We start from the raw sequence: 18,004 nt of genomic DNA on the forward strand, positions 1-18,004 counted from the left end.
TATGGAATGTATAAGTGCGATGTGCTGTAGACACAATGTACTGTATTTCACATAATTCTGTAATTCAGTGGAACCCAAAATTATAATGCTAAATGACACGGAAATACCTGTATCACTAGAATATACTGTATGATCAAATATAGCCTTTAATAAAGAGGCCTTTATACTGTACAATAACCACAATATCTAACATATTTATCATAGAAAAATACTTGTTTACCATATTGCAACTATTGCAATTGGTTCTGGGTCCCTTAAATTGAAAAAAAGTTTAACGCAAGATTGTGTGCTTTTTGACAGATACAAAATAAGGGTCCGAATCCCTGTCCCCGATGGTCGAGGTTTGCCCATGCGCATTGGCGAATATGCGAATACCCTGGGAGCGAACTGCTTTGGTGGGGCACACTGAGCGTTTTATGGGCGTGCCCATAAAAACACTGGACATTCCCCTGCACACTCAAGGCATGTCGATGCCTGCTCAGAGTGGATGGCTGACGTCACATGGTATTAGCACCCGCCCCGAAATTGTCCATCTCCGAGTTCTATGAACAGGAAAAAAAAAAATCAATGATGTGATTGACCATTGAATGATTTTTCTCCCATGCGGCCACATGCAAGGGGATGTCTTGCATGCTAGGAAGGGGATTTGTGCAGCTGGTGGGGGGGGGGATTATGGACGGACATTTATCTGTTCGCTAGGCTGCAATTACATGCAGCCTAGCAAACAGTTGTAAGTTCTGAAAAATGACAGCAAGGATCAAGTACATCCTTGCAGGGGCTGGCGGTCGGATCGCCAGCCTCCTGCCCTCACCAGCCGCGGAGAGGGGATGCATGCGCACGAGATGCATGCTCATACCCTTTTAACGGAGCTCCCCCTGGGTCCCCACCACCTCATTGCCGGTTCCCGGTGCCGTCCTCCACCTCCCCACTCCCCCCCCCCCTCTAACCCTGCCCATTTCCCTGAAGTGGAAACGGGCAGGGTTTGCGTCCCAGCCCACACCGTAACTGGTACATGAGTGCGTGTGGGACGCTCGCGCATCCCAGTCAGATGGAATGCCATCTCGCTAGCGGGGGCAACCCGGTGAGCCCCGGCGCTGGCTGAGAGGCACATTTGCCGGATAATCATGTAAGTATATTTTTGGGGTAATAACTACATGGAAAGGTTGGTCAACATTTCAGATGCAACTATGTTGTCATAGTTAAAAGTACTGTATATGACAAAAGAAAATGGGGGATTAGGCCATTGGCAGTCTTTACTGCAAATGCGGACATTAATTGCCAAATTTACAGTAAAACCCATAAACAACATACAGTAAAGACAAAGGAACTTCTACTAAGATGGGAGTTCTATTGAAGTTTGGATGTAGCCCATAGCAACCAATCAGATTCAATCTATTATTTTCTGGAAGATGCTAAATAAATAAGAAGTCAAATCTGATTGGTTGTTATGGCCAATATCCCATCTTCAATCCAAATCCCATAATAGTAAATTTACCCCTAGATGTAACATACCTATTGAAAACTAAACAACAGCTGCTTCTTTTTATACATGTAACAATCGCTTCTACAATCCTGTAAGAATACATTGTATAAAGAGACAGAAGGATGAGCGACCACTAAGCAGGTACATCTGTTCATTATATCAGTGTAGGGTAGGCTTTTCAGCATTTCTGAATAATCTGAGCATGAGAAGATTATTTTTTTCTTACCTCATTGGTGAAAGAGGTGAATATGGATCCAATAAACTGGGGAAAGTTATGCCTCTAGTAAACCCCTCACAGTCATTTTGCTACCCAAAAGTGCTCCCAATTCTAAAAGCAATCACTAAACACTCAAATAACTCTTCCTTCTTCATTAACAGTGGGAAATCCCCTAGATGACAAAATGATATATCCTGTTGTAAATCTTGCCAAAATTGAATGCAACCCCCCCCCCCCCCCCCCTAAAAAAACAACAACACTTGTCTGTGCCATAACAAACATGCCCTGCATTCAGTAGCACATACAGTATGCTTTTTTTATTTATTTATTTTATCTTAGACCTACACATCAACCCCAATCTTTGTTTTATATCCAACCTCCTGCACTGGTTTGGCATTAGAAATACTAGTTCTAGCGATATCACAAATGAACAGAGATTCTAAAAATGTTTTGTAAATACACTATGCATAATTAAGCAGGAAGCAGTAGCAAAACTAACACTATGTATATCAATCTAGTATGTTGCAAAACAGGTTAATATTGTATGGGATCTATTTGGAAATGAGTCTGTTTTTAATTATGTTCTGTTTTATCTCTGGAGAATGATACTGATAAGCTAAGTAGCAGTGTACTAACAGGTGGTTTGCAAAGCAAGGCGATGCAGCATAATTACCTTCAGGATGAGATCTGTATGATGTTGGTCCAACATGTTGGCTCTCCTAGATGATGTTATGATCACCCTGCCGTACCTTCCAGGTGTCTGGAGATCCGAGTATAGACGGTGCTTGGAGCGATTGACTGGGAATAGACTATCCACCAGGTTTCTCTCTATCTTGGCTAGGCTGTGTTTAGGGGCCAGCAAATACTCAATGTTTTCCTCAACCTTATACCTGCTAAAACTGGCCCCCAGCAATATTGAGATCAGCACTGGGGCTGATACAAAAAAAACTGGATGGCTGGCAATAAAAAATCCAAGTCTGGAAAAGCACGTTCTCAGCCCCCTGTGCAGAACCTTCCGCAACATCCTAGTGCAGAGGGAGCTAAGGAGGGGGAGAGTCACAGGCTGAGATCTGAGGCTCTCCCAGAGCCTGGCTAGGACCATCAGGGATCACAAACATGCGGAGATGCTCCCAAATCAAAAGAAATATTAATTTTATTTTTAAATCAGATTTGACAACAATCCTTCAGCGTTATGCTTTTAGGGTTGATTTGGCTATTTATTATTATCTGTCCAGGGTAAGAGAAAATAAGAAAAGAAAAATAATTTTTCACTAAGGCAAAATATCTGTGCAAAATATTGTAGTTTGGTTGTAATATAGCATTGCATTTAGATCTGTGCCTCACTTTCCAAAGCTTGTTTTAGCAGAGCAATCCTGCTCTTAAAATCCAGTCCTAAAAAGGCTGTGGCTCTCACCAGGGTGCTTTAGTCTACAGAAACTAATTAATTATTCGGGAAAAAAAACAGTCTTGGAAGTTGCGTTTGAACAGTCACATCAACTGATGTATTTACTCTCAAGATGAATTGACTTTTAATTGTCCATGATGAGCACAGGACGTCTCGAATTTTTCAGGCTGTAAAGGCAGCCAGTCCTTACTGCCTGAGCATACATACACCATGGTTAATAACAATGGACAATGCCAGCCATTTACTTGATATTTATAAATTCAGAGAAAAAAAAAATTATGAAAGACAAATGAGGCAAACTGAGAGGTGTAATAGTGTATCAAAGTAATGTCAAAATCCACTTTAGGTGAGTTCCATGGCTGCTCTTAGCTGTGGCAGGAGGTAGAATTCCAATGAAATGACCACATCAGCTAGATGTCATCTGAATCTGGCTGTCTTGATTTGCAAAGTTAATCAATTTAAAAGTTGCGGTGATCTTCTTCCTCCACCCCGAGTCCTAAATTTCTAACACTACCTTGATGAGGTCTCAGCCACAGCCGGGAATCTGGGAGTTCCATGGTTACAGAAGAATAATCATCGCATAGATACAGTTTTGTGTATTTCATTGGTCTCAGGCGATGATTTAGACTGTCAGCACATCACTGGAGAAGTGTGCACAAATCCCAGCAGCCAGAAACGCCTAAGCTACTGTATGCTCAGACCTCTCTATCTCTCTGTATGCAGCAGCAATATCCAGTTAGGGAACTCGATGGCAACTGGCATCTTCATTTGTTGCAATTCAGCAGCCATACGCCTGTCAATATCTGCAATTAAACACAAACAATAATGCAGTGGTAACCTACCAGTGTTCTCCTATGCAGCTACAGTATATAGACAACAACTGACTACTGAATATTCCTACCCCCCAAACATCAAACAAGCTGCCTCTGGTCTTCTGCTCAGAGATGCAAAGACTACTCTATTAAACTTGGAAACTCACAGGTTAACAGGAGTAATATATTTAAAGCTGCAATATACAAAACACTCTGATGACAGAGTAAGAAAATCCCAAATAATAGAAAATAGAAGCCTCATACATCAGGAAGCTGTCTTCTATTGCAGCATGATCTATAGCGAGCATCCCTATCCTCCCCCCTTTTCCAGCCACTCCTCCCTTAGTCAACTGCTACAGGGGCTGTCCCTCCTTCAAGAAATAAATAAATACAAGGAGAGAGGAATAAATCACCATGAAATACTTTGGGAACTGGCATCCCCCCCTCACCCTAAGTCCCCTTACTCACATTCTCCCCCATGGCTGCTGCTCCATTGCTGCTGCTGCTGCTGCTGCTGCTGATTCACGATGAAGAGAATGCCAGGGAGAATGGTGCTTTACAGCTGCTAATGTATAGAAAATAGCTAACAAATGAAAACGGACATGCTATGGATGATTACTCTCATGTTAGCTGTTTGACTGGTGGATTCCTTTCATTAGCTGCCTCGTGATGAGATAACCCTGCAGTGAAAAAGAGCCCCCATTTCTGAGCAATTAACATTAAGGATATGGCCAAAGGCAGTATCCTTCCCTGTGTTTATTATCTGATTAGTAATTCCAGAAAAGATTAGTGTGCTACAGTATATCCTGGGTATAAGCTTCTATACTGTGCAGCAGGCAGGCTGGCTGTCAGCATCAGATCACCCTTAGCTTAATACACATGTTGACCATACTAGTAAATGAATTTGCAGTCTGTATCACCAGCACTATTCTCTGGTCTGCAGAGCATCTGGGAATTGTGGTGCACTTTCTTTGTCCTCAGTCCTGCTGCTGGGAAGCAGCGGAATTAGCAACAGGCTTCAATGCTGTATGTGATGCTGCAGCCTGCTCACAGGGAATGTAAGTGAAGAGCATCTTCACTCAGTGAATAGGTTTTTTTTTTCTCTCTCTCAAATGGAGCTTGATTTTAAATGAACAGAACAGAATGATAAAACAGGTGGGAATTGAGATCTGCTAGCCACTGCAGAGCCAACTCATTGTTAATGTCAAGTATATTTCAACTGGCCATTAGTTTCCCTCTAATTTATCTGAAAATATGTAAACAGCATTATCTTGTGTTTCTGCCTCAAACTGCCAAGATGTTGATAGCTTCAGCCAAGAAAGGTGTTGCTGATTACAACAATGCTCTGTTTAACTCTGAAGCATCAACAGGCGTGTTAGAGAATCCCTGATGCATGTGCAAAAAACTGGTCTTGTGGGAAATTCAAGACTCCTGACCTCTATTGGAGATTCCAGCATGGGTGATGTCAGGGAATCATCCTTATATTAAACTGGCATGCTGTCTGCTTGCATCCCCTTCATATTGCAATGATTGCTTTATGTCACCATGTGTCTTATAACGCGGAATAAACGGGCAAATATTATTTGTGGGTAGTATTATATATAAAGCTTGACTCATATTCCCCATATGGATTAAAAGTGCGTAATAATAACTACTGGGAAGTTACATTTCATCAATAACTGACTGAACCGGCAATGCATTAATAGCGTACTACTGAATTTCAGCACCATGGACAGTTCTCAGAGAGTTTACGCTGTATTCAAATGTGCAAATGATCAATTCTCCTTACTGCTATGAATCTGATATGAATTATCATTTACTAATGACTCAAATGTACTTTTTATGTTGTGTTATACAGATAGATATATAATATGCACTGATATTCCATATTGAAATACATTACACGTCATTGACAAGAAGTTAGAGCGCCATCTACTTGTGAATTGTTATTTTTGTGGCCAATAGTATTCTGTTTTCCATACCAATTAAGTGTTGCACAGCAATCTGCAAAAAGATTAGTACTGCACATACTCTAAACAATGTTTGTTGTAATGACGTTACTATGGTATGAATTTTGAAATGATGGTTCTCATAATTAAAAAAAATATAGTAAATAACATACTGAACATGTTATATGCTTTGAGCAGATGGTTCAGCTTTTTATTTCTAAATGTGTTTTTGCTTAGCCCAGTAGTATTGATTCTTTATCTAGTTCAGTTACATTTTTACTATGATTTATGGCATTGGTTAACAGCAAGAGCTACCAGTCATAGCTATTATTCATGATAGACATTTTATAAGTATTAGTATAAGTCAAAGGCTATTGACAGTAGTCAGATAAGATGTACTATGCATCTCGAGGTTTCTGACATCTAGAAAAATTCAATTCATAGCTCTGTCTATTTTTCATTCATCACAGGGTGGTTACGTTTAAGAATTCAAAGGTAAAAGATAAATTCTAGGGATTTGGTAGTTCTTATCTTTACAACACAATCTATTAAACGACATAGTATGCCAAAATAACAATTTGTGGAAAAAATGCACCACTTTGTAAAATTCCAAATCTGAGTGTCTTGGGCATTGTTATTACACTACAGTGGCCTATTGACCACAACCTCTACAGCCAAATGTATCTGTAACAGTGAAGTATTGACCAGCCAGAACAACAGAACATTGTGGGCTGGATTCAAGGTGACTTGCGAAGCAACGTAGATTCCCTGCTTAGCGAGCCCTCAAATGCCGCCTGCCGGGCAAGTGAATGCCCACCCCCCACCGCTGTGCAAACATATCCACAGAAATGTGAATGGATGTTTAGCATAAACATGGCCCCCGGCAGGCATTGGCCTGGCCGTGTACCCATGTAAACACCCAGCATTTTCATGGGGACACTCATAAAACGTCTGGAGTTCCCATGCGCCATCCCCCTGACCGCTTCCAGCCTGCCCCCTCTGTGCAAATGCCCCAGCAACTATGCAAGTCACTGAAGGCATCTGCACAGCGGTCCTGCACATGCGTATATTAGCTTTACACATGCGCAGAGCAAAAACATCGGTCCCAGGAGCGAATACGCTGGGGACTGATCAGACATGAATCTGGACCTATGTCTATTCAAGTGAAAAACTCATGTAATTAATTCAGGGTGTGGCTTAAGAACAGCACAATGAAAGAGTTACTGTAGAGAGAGAGAGAGTGTGTGAGAGAGAGAGAGAGAGAGAGAGAGAGAGAGAGAGAGAGAGAGAGAGAGAGAGAGAGAGAGAGAATGCAATGCCTATGAATGATGCAAATTGCTATTGCCACAGCGTTTAAATGCCTTTTACCTGTTTGGATTAATCACACTTTTGCACAAATGTCTTTGCTACTGTATGTGGAGTTTTGTGCAAGTTTGGGCTGCCAAACAGTGCTGTTGTTCCTGTGTTCACCAACAATTGATTTTCCGAGAGAGATAAAGAAAGAGAGAGCATATTAACTGAAATGTTATGTATTTATATAATTTGTTTATAATATATAATATATATAATATATATATATATATATATATATATATATATATATATATATATATATATATATATAATCGGGTGGTGGATGGTGGCACTCAGAGAGTAAGGAAGAAACAGGAGACCAATGACACTTCATTGGTCTCCTGTTTCTTCCTTACTCTCTGCGTGCCGCCATCCACCACCCAATTATATGGGTGCCAGACGGCTCCCCGACAGTCGTGCCCGCAGCGTGGCGAGCGCAGTGAGCCCGCAAGGGGCTTCATTGCGCTCCCCCCGCTGTGCAGTTGGGATTCCGACGACTGAGTAATGACTGTCGGAATCCCGACTGACGTTGAAATATACCACACCCAATTATATTACCCCACACAACAGGCACGAGCCTATTTGGGAGTTCCGCACCATGCAAGTATATATATATATATATACTTGTTTGGTGTGGCCGAGCACAGCTGCGCTGTTGCTGCTGCTGGTCGGGTGCCTCGTCAGGGAGTATGTAGACTTTGGCGGGTGTGGACGTAGCACTCCAGACACTTGAATAATCCAAAAAGGCTTTATTGAAGACAAGCAACGTTTCAATACTTGCGTATTATCGTCAGGCTCAGGAGCCTGACGATAATACGCAAGTATTGAAACGTTGCTTGTCTTCAATAAAGCCTTTTTGGATTATTCAAGTGTCTGGAGTGCTACGTCCACACCCGCCAAAGTCTATATATATATATATATATATATATATATATATATATATATAATATTAGAGCAGTATATACTGTATAAAACATTACCTCTATGTTTAATAACACAACAAACATTTTGATTTATAATAAAACAATAAAGATTTTTGAAAAAGAAACCCATGCATATTTACTCAGTGACTCATATCAATTCAGTTTGTTGTCAATACATGCAGAAGAGGAGATGGAGAAAATATATAAATAGGGATATTGGCAGTATGTCATTAGACATACTGTAGGTGATTTAATGTAATGTAATATTCATCATTCTAGTTGTATTGAGAATTTTATAGAAGTTTATATGCAGTAGGTTACACAAAAATAAGAAAATAAAATTGGATAGGAGGAAGAGACACAGTACTGCACATATTGGGCCTTATTCTGGTTGGAGCGGCCGGGCCGTACGCGTACGTACCGGGGTTTTTCATGATCTGCGCATGTGCAGATACGCTAATGCGCCGGCGCGAACACTCCACAACGCTTACGGCCGGGCTCTCAACGTGCGAAAAAACCTGTACGCGAGTGTACGGGTAATGGGGCGGCATAGGGGCGTGTTGATGGGAGCGGCCGAAATAATGAGGGAAAATGGGCGTAAATATGGGCGTACACGGGGGTGTGCACCAAAAATGAGCGGTGCTACTACCGCACGATCGACTAAGGCACCGTTCATTTCGGACACCAAACAGGCGGCCGCCAACCGCCAGCTCAAACCACCCCTACAGATACCGCATGCCAGCGTGCGCCTGAGTTGGCTAATTAACGCTGATTACTACTCAAACACATACACCTGAATGTAATAAGCAATGCTGCAGTCTATTAAGTCCAAACCATGATTTCACTGCCTGCAAGCCACACATACAGCACGCAAACACATTGGAAGCTTATGTTTCTATACTTCTCCACATTTAAAGGTTTGTTTAATTTAAGGTAAGAATCTTTTTATACGCTAAGGTAGGTATTTGCTAAACAGACACATTCACTACGTGCTTTCATAGACTTTACGCAGTAGCACACTCAATCTACACAAGTCGACATGTGTCAACGTGTTCACTCTAATACTAACATAGGTTTTGTATTTAGGATACAATAACATAAACCACATCTAACACCTACAAAGGATGTTTCAGCAATGTTTGAAGCCCATGACCACTATTTTCCACACAATCTTTGTATAGTACCCAAAATAATGACCTGTACCACTATCTCATCTGCTATGATTTGGATTTGACTACACTCTGGATGTAAGATGCCACCAATCACATTATTGCACTCTCATCTCTCTAACAAAGGATTCCTACATCTGATTATGACACTGTCAAATCATATATATTTAAAAAGTTATGCATGTTTGTTCACAAGCTAATTTATCATGTTTGGCCCATTCACACATCTTTTTTTAGGGAGGACACATATGCATTCCTACACAAATGTACCTTTTCACCCTTGTTTGTCTGCCTCACCCACTCCATGAGGAAAGCATTGTTCTGGACCTGCTTTTACCTACTACTGTAGGAGCTACCTCACCTGCACACAAACTGCTTTCTCACCTATTAAGTTGCTCTGCACATGTGCTGACACAAACTAATTAGCAGGGAAAAGTTGGATAGGAACATGGGAATGGCCATGGAGAGGGTTACACATGGGAAACTTCGACCACACTTCAACAAATGTTCAAAAATACCCTGGTCAGTAAGTACACATAAATCTAGTATTTGTTTCACACAAGAAATGACACATACCACAATTTAGATTTAATTTGTAAAATAAATTTATTTGCTGTTCAGCATCACAGCTTGACACTTTAATGTGAGAAATCAAATAAACAAATAAAATAGACACACAAATAATAAAACAGCCAGAACAAGAGGTTGCATATCTCCAAACATGTGTTACCCTGCAAATGCAATGGTGAAAGAAATGGGGACACCAGAATACGTACTGCAACAACCAGGGTGAATACTAAGCAAGATACACACCACCAAAAAAAAATATCCTGCATTTGTAGAGGTCAAAATACGAACTTTCATGCCCATGGCACGCAAATGGATCGATGGCCAACTCAGGAAGCGGATGTCCAGTGCAATTTAAACCTTTGGCCTCCAACCACAGAGGAAGTGAACCAGGTCTCATTTGGGCCCTTTTTTGCCCCTTTTAGATGGGGCCTTGGGGACAGGGGCCTTTGGCTCAGCTGGCTTTCGGCGTCTTCCCCTAGTCGACACAGGAGGGTCAGCCGAGGTGGAAGGTTGGGGAGCAGCTTGGGGTGGGGCAGCAGATGGGGGATTGTCCCTTAGGGACCTGGCGGTGGACAGCTGCTCCGCAAGAAGTTCATTCTGGCGGCTGAGGTGTTGGCCAATGCTTACTATGCCAGCCGCCAGAGTTTCATTAATGCGGTTCAAGGCCTCAACCTGCAGCTGGTTTGTGGCCTTCCACTCCGCCAGAAAATCCGCCACCTGCTGCTGACGGATCGCAGCATCCACCCCTTGCTGCTCGATCCTGTCCAGCGTCACCAACAGGCTCTCATTCCATGTCTCCTGTGGCTGGGGCTGGGGGCGACGTCTTGGTGGAGGCTGGACCACTTGCTCCACCTGTGGCTCTGCAGAGGAAGATGCTGCCGGTACATCCTGGCTTTCTGCTTCTGCTAGGATAAGAATTGAAAACAATGTCACCATCACATACGCAATAAAAAATATCTTTCTAAATACAATGCATTACTGTGACTTACCATCAAAAGCAGCAGCAAAGACCTCCGCCGGGAGCTCACTGTCCATATTGGAGATCCCCCTGATCTCCCCCACATCAATCACGTCACAGGAGTCCAGCTCCAGGGGGGTATACTCCAAATGGTCAGGCATAGGACCTCTCCCGGTGGACATGCTGTGGTTGTACCGGTCAGTCATCTTCCTCTTCAGTGTACTTTTGAAGTCAGTCCACCTACAAGTTTAAAAATACAAATATCACCATGAGATATGTGCACCACTGTGCTACGTGTAGGGTTACCACCTAGTCCCTTTAATTCCGGACACATGTTACTTACACAGGTTCTGTGGCAGTTTAAAATTAGGTGAAGTGGAGTCTTGAAGTCAGCCAGCCACAGAACCTGTGTAATTAATATGTGTCCGGAATTAAAGGGACTATGTGGTACCCCTAGCTACGTGACATTTCCTAGTGTGGGTGATCTTATGTTTTTTTGCCATATGTGTCCCACACACACATTCATGTCTCAATTAGGAGGCATTTCAGTGTCTCATCTCATTCATTAGGCCACTAAATGCACATACATACATCACTATGCAGAAATGACATCATCCATGGCCAAATTAGGCACCTCCACCTGGTGTGAAACTACACATTCCACCATAGCTTGACAATGTGGTTATTATGGAGTAATTTAACTATGGAATGGCATACTGGGATGTGTAGTTTCTCACCAGCTACATGTGCACAGTTTGCTCATTCTTGTTTCAGTAGCATCATATGGAACATGTTACAACAACTCTTTCAAAAACACACTTTCTCTTGTCCCATCACATACTTCACATGAGCAGAACTGTGCCCATAACCTCACATCACACCAATGGTGCATGTTTCATATATCAATGTGGGTTATTAGACATGGTTGTGTTCACATGTGACATTGAAGTGTAGCACTATCTACAAACACACCTTTCTATTAGTCTCAAAACATACATGTAACATATGTACACACATATGACATCAGGGGGACAAAGACCAGGGCAATCTTTCAGCAGTCTCCAGCAGGAACTGAGGCCCTTATTCTAGTTCACTCTTTCTGCCCAAATATTTCTTTGATGGACAAAACCATGTGCACTGCAGGTGAGGCAGGTGTAAAACCCCACCCAAATCTGATTATCTCTGCACAAGTAACACCTGCCTCACCTGCAGTGCACATGGTTTTGTCCATCTAAGAAATATTTGGGCAGAAAGAGTGAACTAGAATAAGGGCCTCAGTTCCTGCTGGAGACTGCTGAAAAATTGCCCTGACAAACACACTAACCTTTTCTTCACCGCGTCCCAAGTTCTGACCACTGGTGCCACCTGGTTCACTTCCTCTGTGATCTTGTCCCAAAGGTTTCTCCTTGCACTGGCACCCGGCTTCCTGGTTGCCAATTCAATCCATTTGCGTGCCCTGGGCACTAGAATTCGCATTTCGGCCTCTACAAATGCAGGGTTTCTCTTTCTGGTGGTGGTATCCTGCTCAGTCATCACCCTAGATGTTGCAGCACGTTTTCTGGTGGCCCCAGTTCTCTCACCATGCACCTGCTGGGTCACACCTGTTTGGAGAGATGCAACCTCTTGTTCTGGCTGGTTGCTTGGCCCTTGTGGAGCTGGTGGAGGTTCACCAGGGCCTGTTACTGAGGGGCCCGCTTGATCTTGCAGGCTACTCCTCTCTTGGGCCCTCCTTCTCCGCTCCTGTTCCCTCTTGTTCAGTGCATCAAGCAGGGATTGTGCTGTAGCTCTCTGCAGAGCGTCCTCAGCTGCAGAATCGTCTGAGTCAGACATGTTTGCAGCAATTGTGGGCTGCATCTGACTGAATATTTATATGTTAATCTCCCGCCATGAACAAGGGGGCGTATATTTTTTCCCGCAAGGTAGATGCAAATTTACGCCGATATTTGCCGCCGATAATTCCCGCTTAAATTACGCAGGTATCAACGCACCTGATCAATCACCTGTATATGCATATACACAGGTTGTGGAGCATTGTGGGCTACATCGTGAAATGTGTGCACCTGTCATTCCAATGATGAGTGTTGTCAGCTGGTATCTGTTGGAGTTCGTGTATGCCTTGTGAGTCACATTTCAAAACATCACGTTACAATGCTTTCCTTACATATGTAATGTGTATGACATTGTCATACAGCAACATGTCGCATTGTGGCCCTTTAAGCAGCGTAGTTATGACTAGAGGGTTGCGTGTATTATTTTCCGCACACTGTAAATACAGTACTCTCCATGGATATCGGTGTATCGTGCCCCCTTTAAGCAGCGTAGTTATAAGTAGAGGGTTGCGTGTATTATTTTCCGCACACTGTAAATACAGTACTTCTCTCTTCATTGAATGCATGCTGTTGGTTGTGGTGTGTGTATATCGGAACGGTCCGCGTAAGTTTCTATTCGCATCCAGTTTGTTAATGTAAGAGGGATTAATAAAGTTAATACCAAACAAACAATTTTTTCGACCAATCAGCAAGTACCAAAAGTGATATATGTACCTACAATTAATAACTGCGCCATTGCCACTATGACTTGTCCTCGAGCTAGGCCCTTTTCCACCTCTGAGCTTTTGGCCCTGGTCGAAGTTATGGACCGTCACCTGGGGCCCAGGGGCCCATATGTTTGTAATGCGGACAAGCGGCGGGCGTATACTGCTGCCCGCCGCCTGATCTTCTCGACGACCGGCGTCCGCAGAAGCCTGGGGCAGGTTGAGCGGCGCTGGTCAGACCTGCGCAGGCGGCAGCCAGTGCTACTCAGCAGCCTTCGCCGCCATATTGCCCGATGTAAGTTTTGATTACTAGTATGTCAGCGTTTTTTAGCAATGTTTTGTGTACTTTTTATAAATATGTTCCTGAGTATGGGGGTGTATATGGGGGGTATATGGGGGGTATATGGGGGGTATATGGGGTGTATATGGGGGGTATATGGGGGGTATATGGGTGTATATGGGGGGTATATGGGGGGTATATGGGGTGTATATGGGGGTATATGGGTGTATATGGGGGGTATATGGGGTGTATATGGGGGTATATGGGTGTATATGGGGGGTATATGGGGGGTATATGGGGTGTATATGGGGTGTATATGGGGGTATATGGGGGGTATATGGGGGGTATATGGGGGTATATGGGTGTATATGGGGGTATATGGGTGTATAGGGGGTGTATAGGGGGGGTTTAAGTAGTTGCTCAGTTTTTGGGTGTAGGATATCAATTAGTTTGCATGATAAATGTCTGAAATATCACAGCAATGATAATTTTGAAGGTTATGAGCATGACTAATGTGAATTTTTCTTTCCCCCTTTTTTATGAAACCCAATCTTCGATTTCTATGCCATCAACATGAACATTTCAGCACGGGCAAGGGCACGTATGGAAGCCCGGGAGCAGGCAGCCCGGGACCAGGCAGCCCGGGACCAGGCAGCCCTGGACCAGGCAGCCCTGGAGGAGGAAGAGGAGGAGGAGGAAGAAGAGGAGGAGGAAGAGGAGAAGGAGGAAGAGGAGGAGGAAGAGGAGGAGGAGGAAGAAGAGGAGGAGGAAGAGGAGAAGGAGGAAGAGGAGGAGGAAGAGGAGAAGGAGGAAGAGGAGGAGGAAGAGGAGAAGGAGGAAGAGGAGGAGGAAGAGGAGGAGGAGGAAGAAGAGGAGGAGGAAGAGGAGAAGGAGGAAGAGGAGGCCGAGCCAATGGCTCATGCTTGGTCCCACACAATTTCCCTATCCCCTTCCCCCACCCCCTCCCCAACCCCCACCCCAACCCCCACCCCCACCCCCTCCCCAACCCCCACCCCAACCCCCACCCCCACCCCCTCCCCACCCCATTTCCTACCCCCCTACACCTCTCCACCACCCACCCCCAAACCTCTCCAATCCCCACTCACACCCACTACCTCTATCCAAATTCCCATCCCATCCCCCTTGCTCCCCCCAACCAACGCACAGCCAACCAGCGGCGACCAGGATGGCTCAAGTAGCCGTAAGTAAATAATGTGTCTAATGTTTACCTACACATTTCTACACATAAACAATCACAACAACCACATATGTGTATCCAACATCAACATTAGTTGCAACATATCACTGCAGGGCGACCATGAGGTGTGTCCAGTGGCGTAACTATACCTCCGCAGCCCCCGCGGTGGCGGGGGGGTGCAGAGAAATTGGGGGCGCCGCCGGGGGGGCTGCGGAGGTATAGTTACCTGTGGTCTTCGTCTCGCCCGGCTCTCTGCCGGGACCTGCCTGACGTCACGGTCCCGGCCGGCTCCTGCTGCAATGAAAACTGACTATTATAAAATGGCTGCCCCCATACTGCAGACAGTTTTCTGTCTGCAGTATGGGGGCAGCCATTTTCTAAGAGTCAGTTTTCATTGCAGGAGCCGGCCGGGACCGTGACGTCAGGCAGGTCCCGGCAGAGAGCCGGGCGAGATGCAGACTGCGGGGACAGGTAAGTGTGAGAAGGGGGGTCAGGTTAGGTGGGGGGGTGGCGGGTGGCGGGTGGCGGGCGGGCGGGTTGGGGGGGGCGCCGAAAAAACATCCGGCGGGGGGGCGCTGAAAACCTAGTTACGCCCCTGGGTGTGTCCTGTCCTTCTCCAGGAACAAGGGTCCCCTTGGTGGTTTTTTGGAGTGTGGCCATGCCTCACCCCTTGAATAATTGACATAACAGTACATCCAATGAGATATCCGACATTAGTGGTGTGGTAGTAATGTGGCTCCAGGTGTTGGGTAACTCCAGTTCCCAGCATGATGTGCAACATAAATGTAGATATTGTTTTGTTAATAGTGTGTGAGGCCATGCGGATGCATGCTTTACAAACATAGCTGGAGGCCTATAATTTGTACAGCAATGTCCTAAATTTTAAATAGTAAGGAGTGCTTAAGCCACAACAATGTCATAACCCTTAAATAGCACAGCCTAATTGTGAGGTTAGAGGACAGTCCCCCAAAACCAAACTACCAATTGGGTCTCAGCATACATACATTCAAGAAGGAGTAATTGAATTAATGTTATTTACTATGTACAGTATGTGTGTGTTAACATATTATTTTTTAGTACTGTGTTTACAGCAGACCCATCTTCAATGTAGTTTAAAAATGTATGTGGCCTTCACACATAACTCTGAACTTTTTATTATGTACAAATACAACAAACATTTGTGTATGTTATATATTAATTTATTTTTTTTATCCCTTCACTACAGACACTGAACAGCAGCAGGAGGAGGTGGCAGCCCTAATGCGGGAGATCGTTCTCACCCTCCTGTACCTCCAGATCCTGTTTGGCCTTCTGGAGGCCCGCATTTAATTTTTTTTTTATCCCCCCCCCCTTATTATTTGTGTTATAAATAAAAGTTTATGTACAGTTCGAAATTGCCTGTGTTTTTAATCAGAAATATGTTAGAGGGCTTGTAAGGGTAGGTACATACAGATGTGTACTGTAAGTTATACTTGTAATTTGAGGTGAGGGGTAATGATTGATGTGTGAATGTGTGTGTTTTTGAGTAAAATAACACATAGTGAAAATGCATGCATGTTTATTGTTGTTAGATTAAAACATCACACATAACATCAGGGTAGGTATACATGTTACACATTGTGGACAAAGTAATTATGGACATAATTTAGTACATATACAGAAACACCAACATAACTTGATGTAAAAGTAACAGCAATATGGGGACACATAGATAGTGATTAAAATGCCACATTAGAACATAACAAATATACATGTAATGAGGGTTCAAATGTAGTTTTATTAGGTCTTTATTAAGGTAGACAATTGAGTTAATAGAAAACAATAATTGAATAACAAATAGATTAATTAATCAATTGTCAGATTAGTAGTTGAGAGGCAAGATTTGCAGGTCCATATATGTGAAGGGTATGGCAGCGTACACGGACGTACGCTCACTCTCACGAGCGGTGACATAAGCTGAGTTTTCCATTGAAAACAATAGGGACCCGTCCGTGCAAGCTGGCGTACGCTCAGATCTCCGCAAGAAGTCGGTGGTAAGACGGACGAAAGACGTCCGTAAACGGCGCGTACGCTCAGTTGTACGCCAGTTGTCGGAGTGCAAGGGCTGGGCCGTCCGCGTACGTTGCCGTACGCTCATTTGTACGCCACTCCCCTTCTACGGTATTTCTGCCCGTACGTAAGCGGCTGATTTGTGGGTGGACCTAACCCTAACGGCCGCGTACGGCTAGCGTGCGGTAATGGCGAACGTACGCACGTTTGGCCGCTCCGATCAGAATAAGGCCCATTTATACCACAGGCTCACTTCCTGTATTAATATATTTTACACAGGGTTGCCATCAGGAAGGTACTATGGGGACAATTGTCCTGGGCCCTGCTGCTTTAAAGAGAAGAGAGAACTTGTACTGCTCTACCGGAAACTGCTGGGCCTGGGCCCCTGATCCTCTGGCCGCCAATGCCACTCTGTGGAGGCAGGGCCCATCAGTGTATTACACCACCCGCAAACCCGGAGCCACATTCTCTAATCTGCGGTGGGCCGCGGGTCACCCACTGCACATAGCCTCTTCACTTATCACCGCTTAGCTGCGGGTCGCCTGCTGCCCTTTGCTTACCACTCAATCAGCTGCAGAATACACAGAGAGCTTGCGGAGACAGGGAGCACAGAGCACCCAGTGCTACCCAGAAGTGCGGATTCCTAGAGCACTGGTGTACAGTGCGCTCTCATGAGCAACTAGCATGTTACACCCCCTGGGCAACGAACAAGAATTTACACCATAGCAACGTGCAAGAAACTCCTCCTGGGTCACAAGCTTGTAACTCCCCCTGGGACACGAGCATGTAACTACCCCCTGGTCAACAAGCATGTATTCTCCCATGGCAATGATCATGTAACACCCCTTTAGGCAGTGAGCAAGAAACTCCCACTGGCAGGGAGCAAGTAACTCCCCCTGGCAATGAGCATGTAATTCCCCATGGCATTGATCATGTAAATCCTTCTGACAATGAGCACTTCATCCCCCCCCCCCCCCCGCTGCAAGAAGCACGAAACTCATGGCAGGGAGCATGTAACCCCCTGGCAACTGGCATTTATCCCCTCGCAAGGATAATGTAACCCCCAGGCAATTATATGTAACCCCTGGCAATGAGCATGTATCCC

The 18,004-nt window shown here is 44.4% G+C and overlaps 1 protein-coding gene across 2 annotated transcripts in view; it reads right to left on the reverse strand.

The window, feature by feature from the left end:
- Positions 1 to 4,942, reverse strand: part of PTCHD1 (patched domain containing 1) — a 161,508-nt gene extending 156,566 nt beyond the window's left edge. Inside the window, exons 1-2 of one of the 2 annotated variants that reach the window (XM_083172462.1) lie at positions 4,386 to 4,942; positions 2,374 to 3,908 (exon numbers count right to left, since the gene is read on the reverse strand). In XM_083172462.1, coding sequence (XP_083028588.1) covers positions 2,374 to 2,802 — 429 coding nt within the window. In that variant the 5' untranslated portion in view covers positions 2,803 to 3,908; positions 4,386 to 4,942. Of the gene's footprint in view, positions 1 to 2,373; positions 3,909 to 4,181; positions 4,248 to 4,385 lie in introns of those variants that run through there. The other variant, XM_083172461.1, reaches the window with a different exon arrangement.
- Positions 4,943 to 18,004: the final 13,062 nt, after the last annotated feature.

Source organism: Crinia signifera, chromosome 2, assembly GCF_055691185.1.
Source record: "Crinia signifera chromosome 2, ASM5569118v1, whole genome shotgun sequence".
Taxonomy (NCBI): domain Eukaryota; kingdom Metazoa; phylum Chordata; class Amphibia; order Anura; family Myobatrachidae; genus Crinia; species Crinia signifera.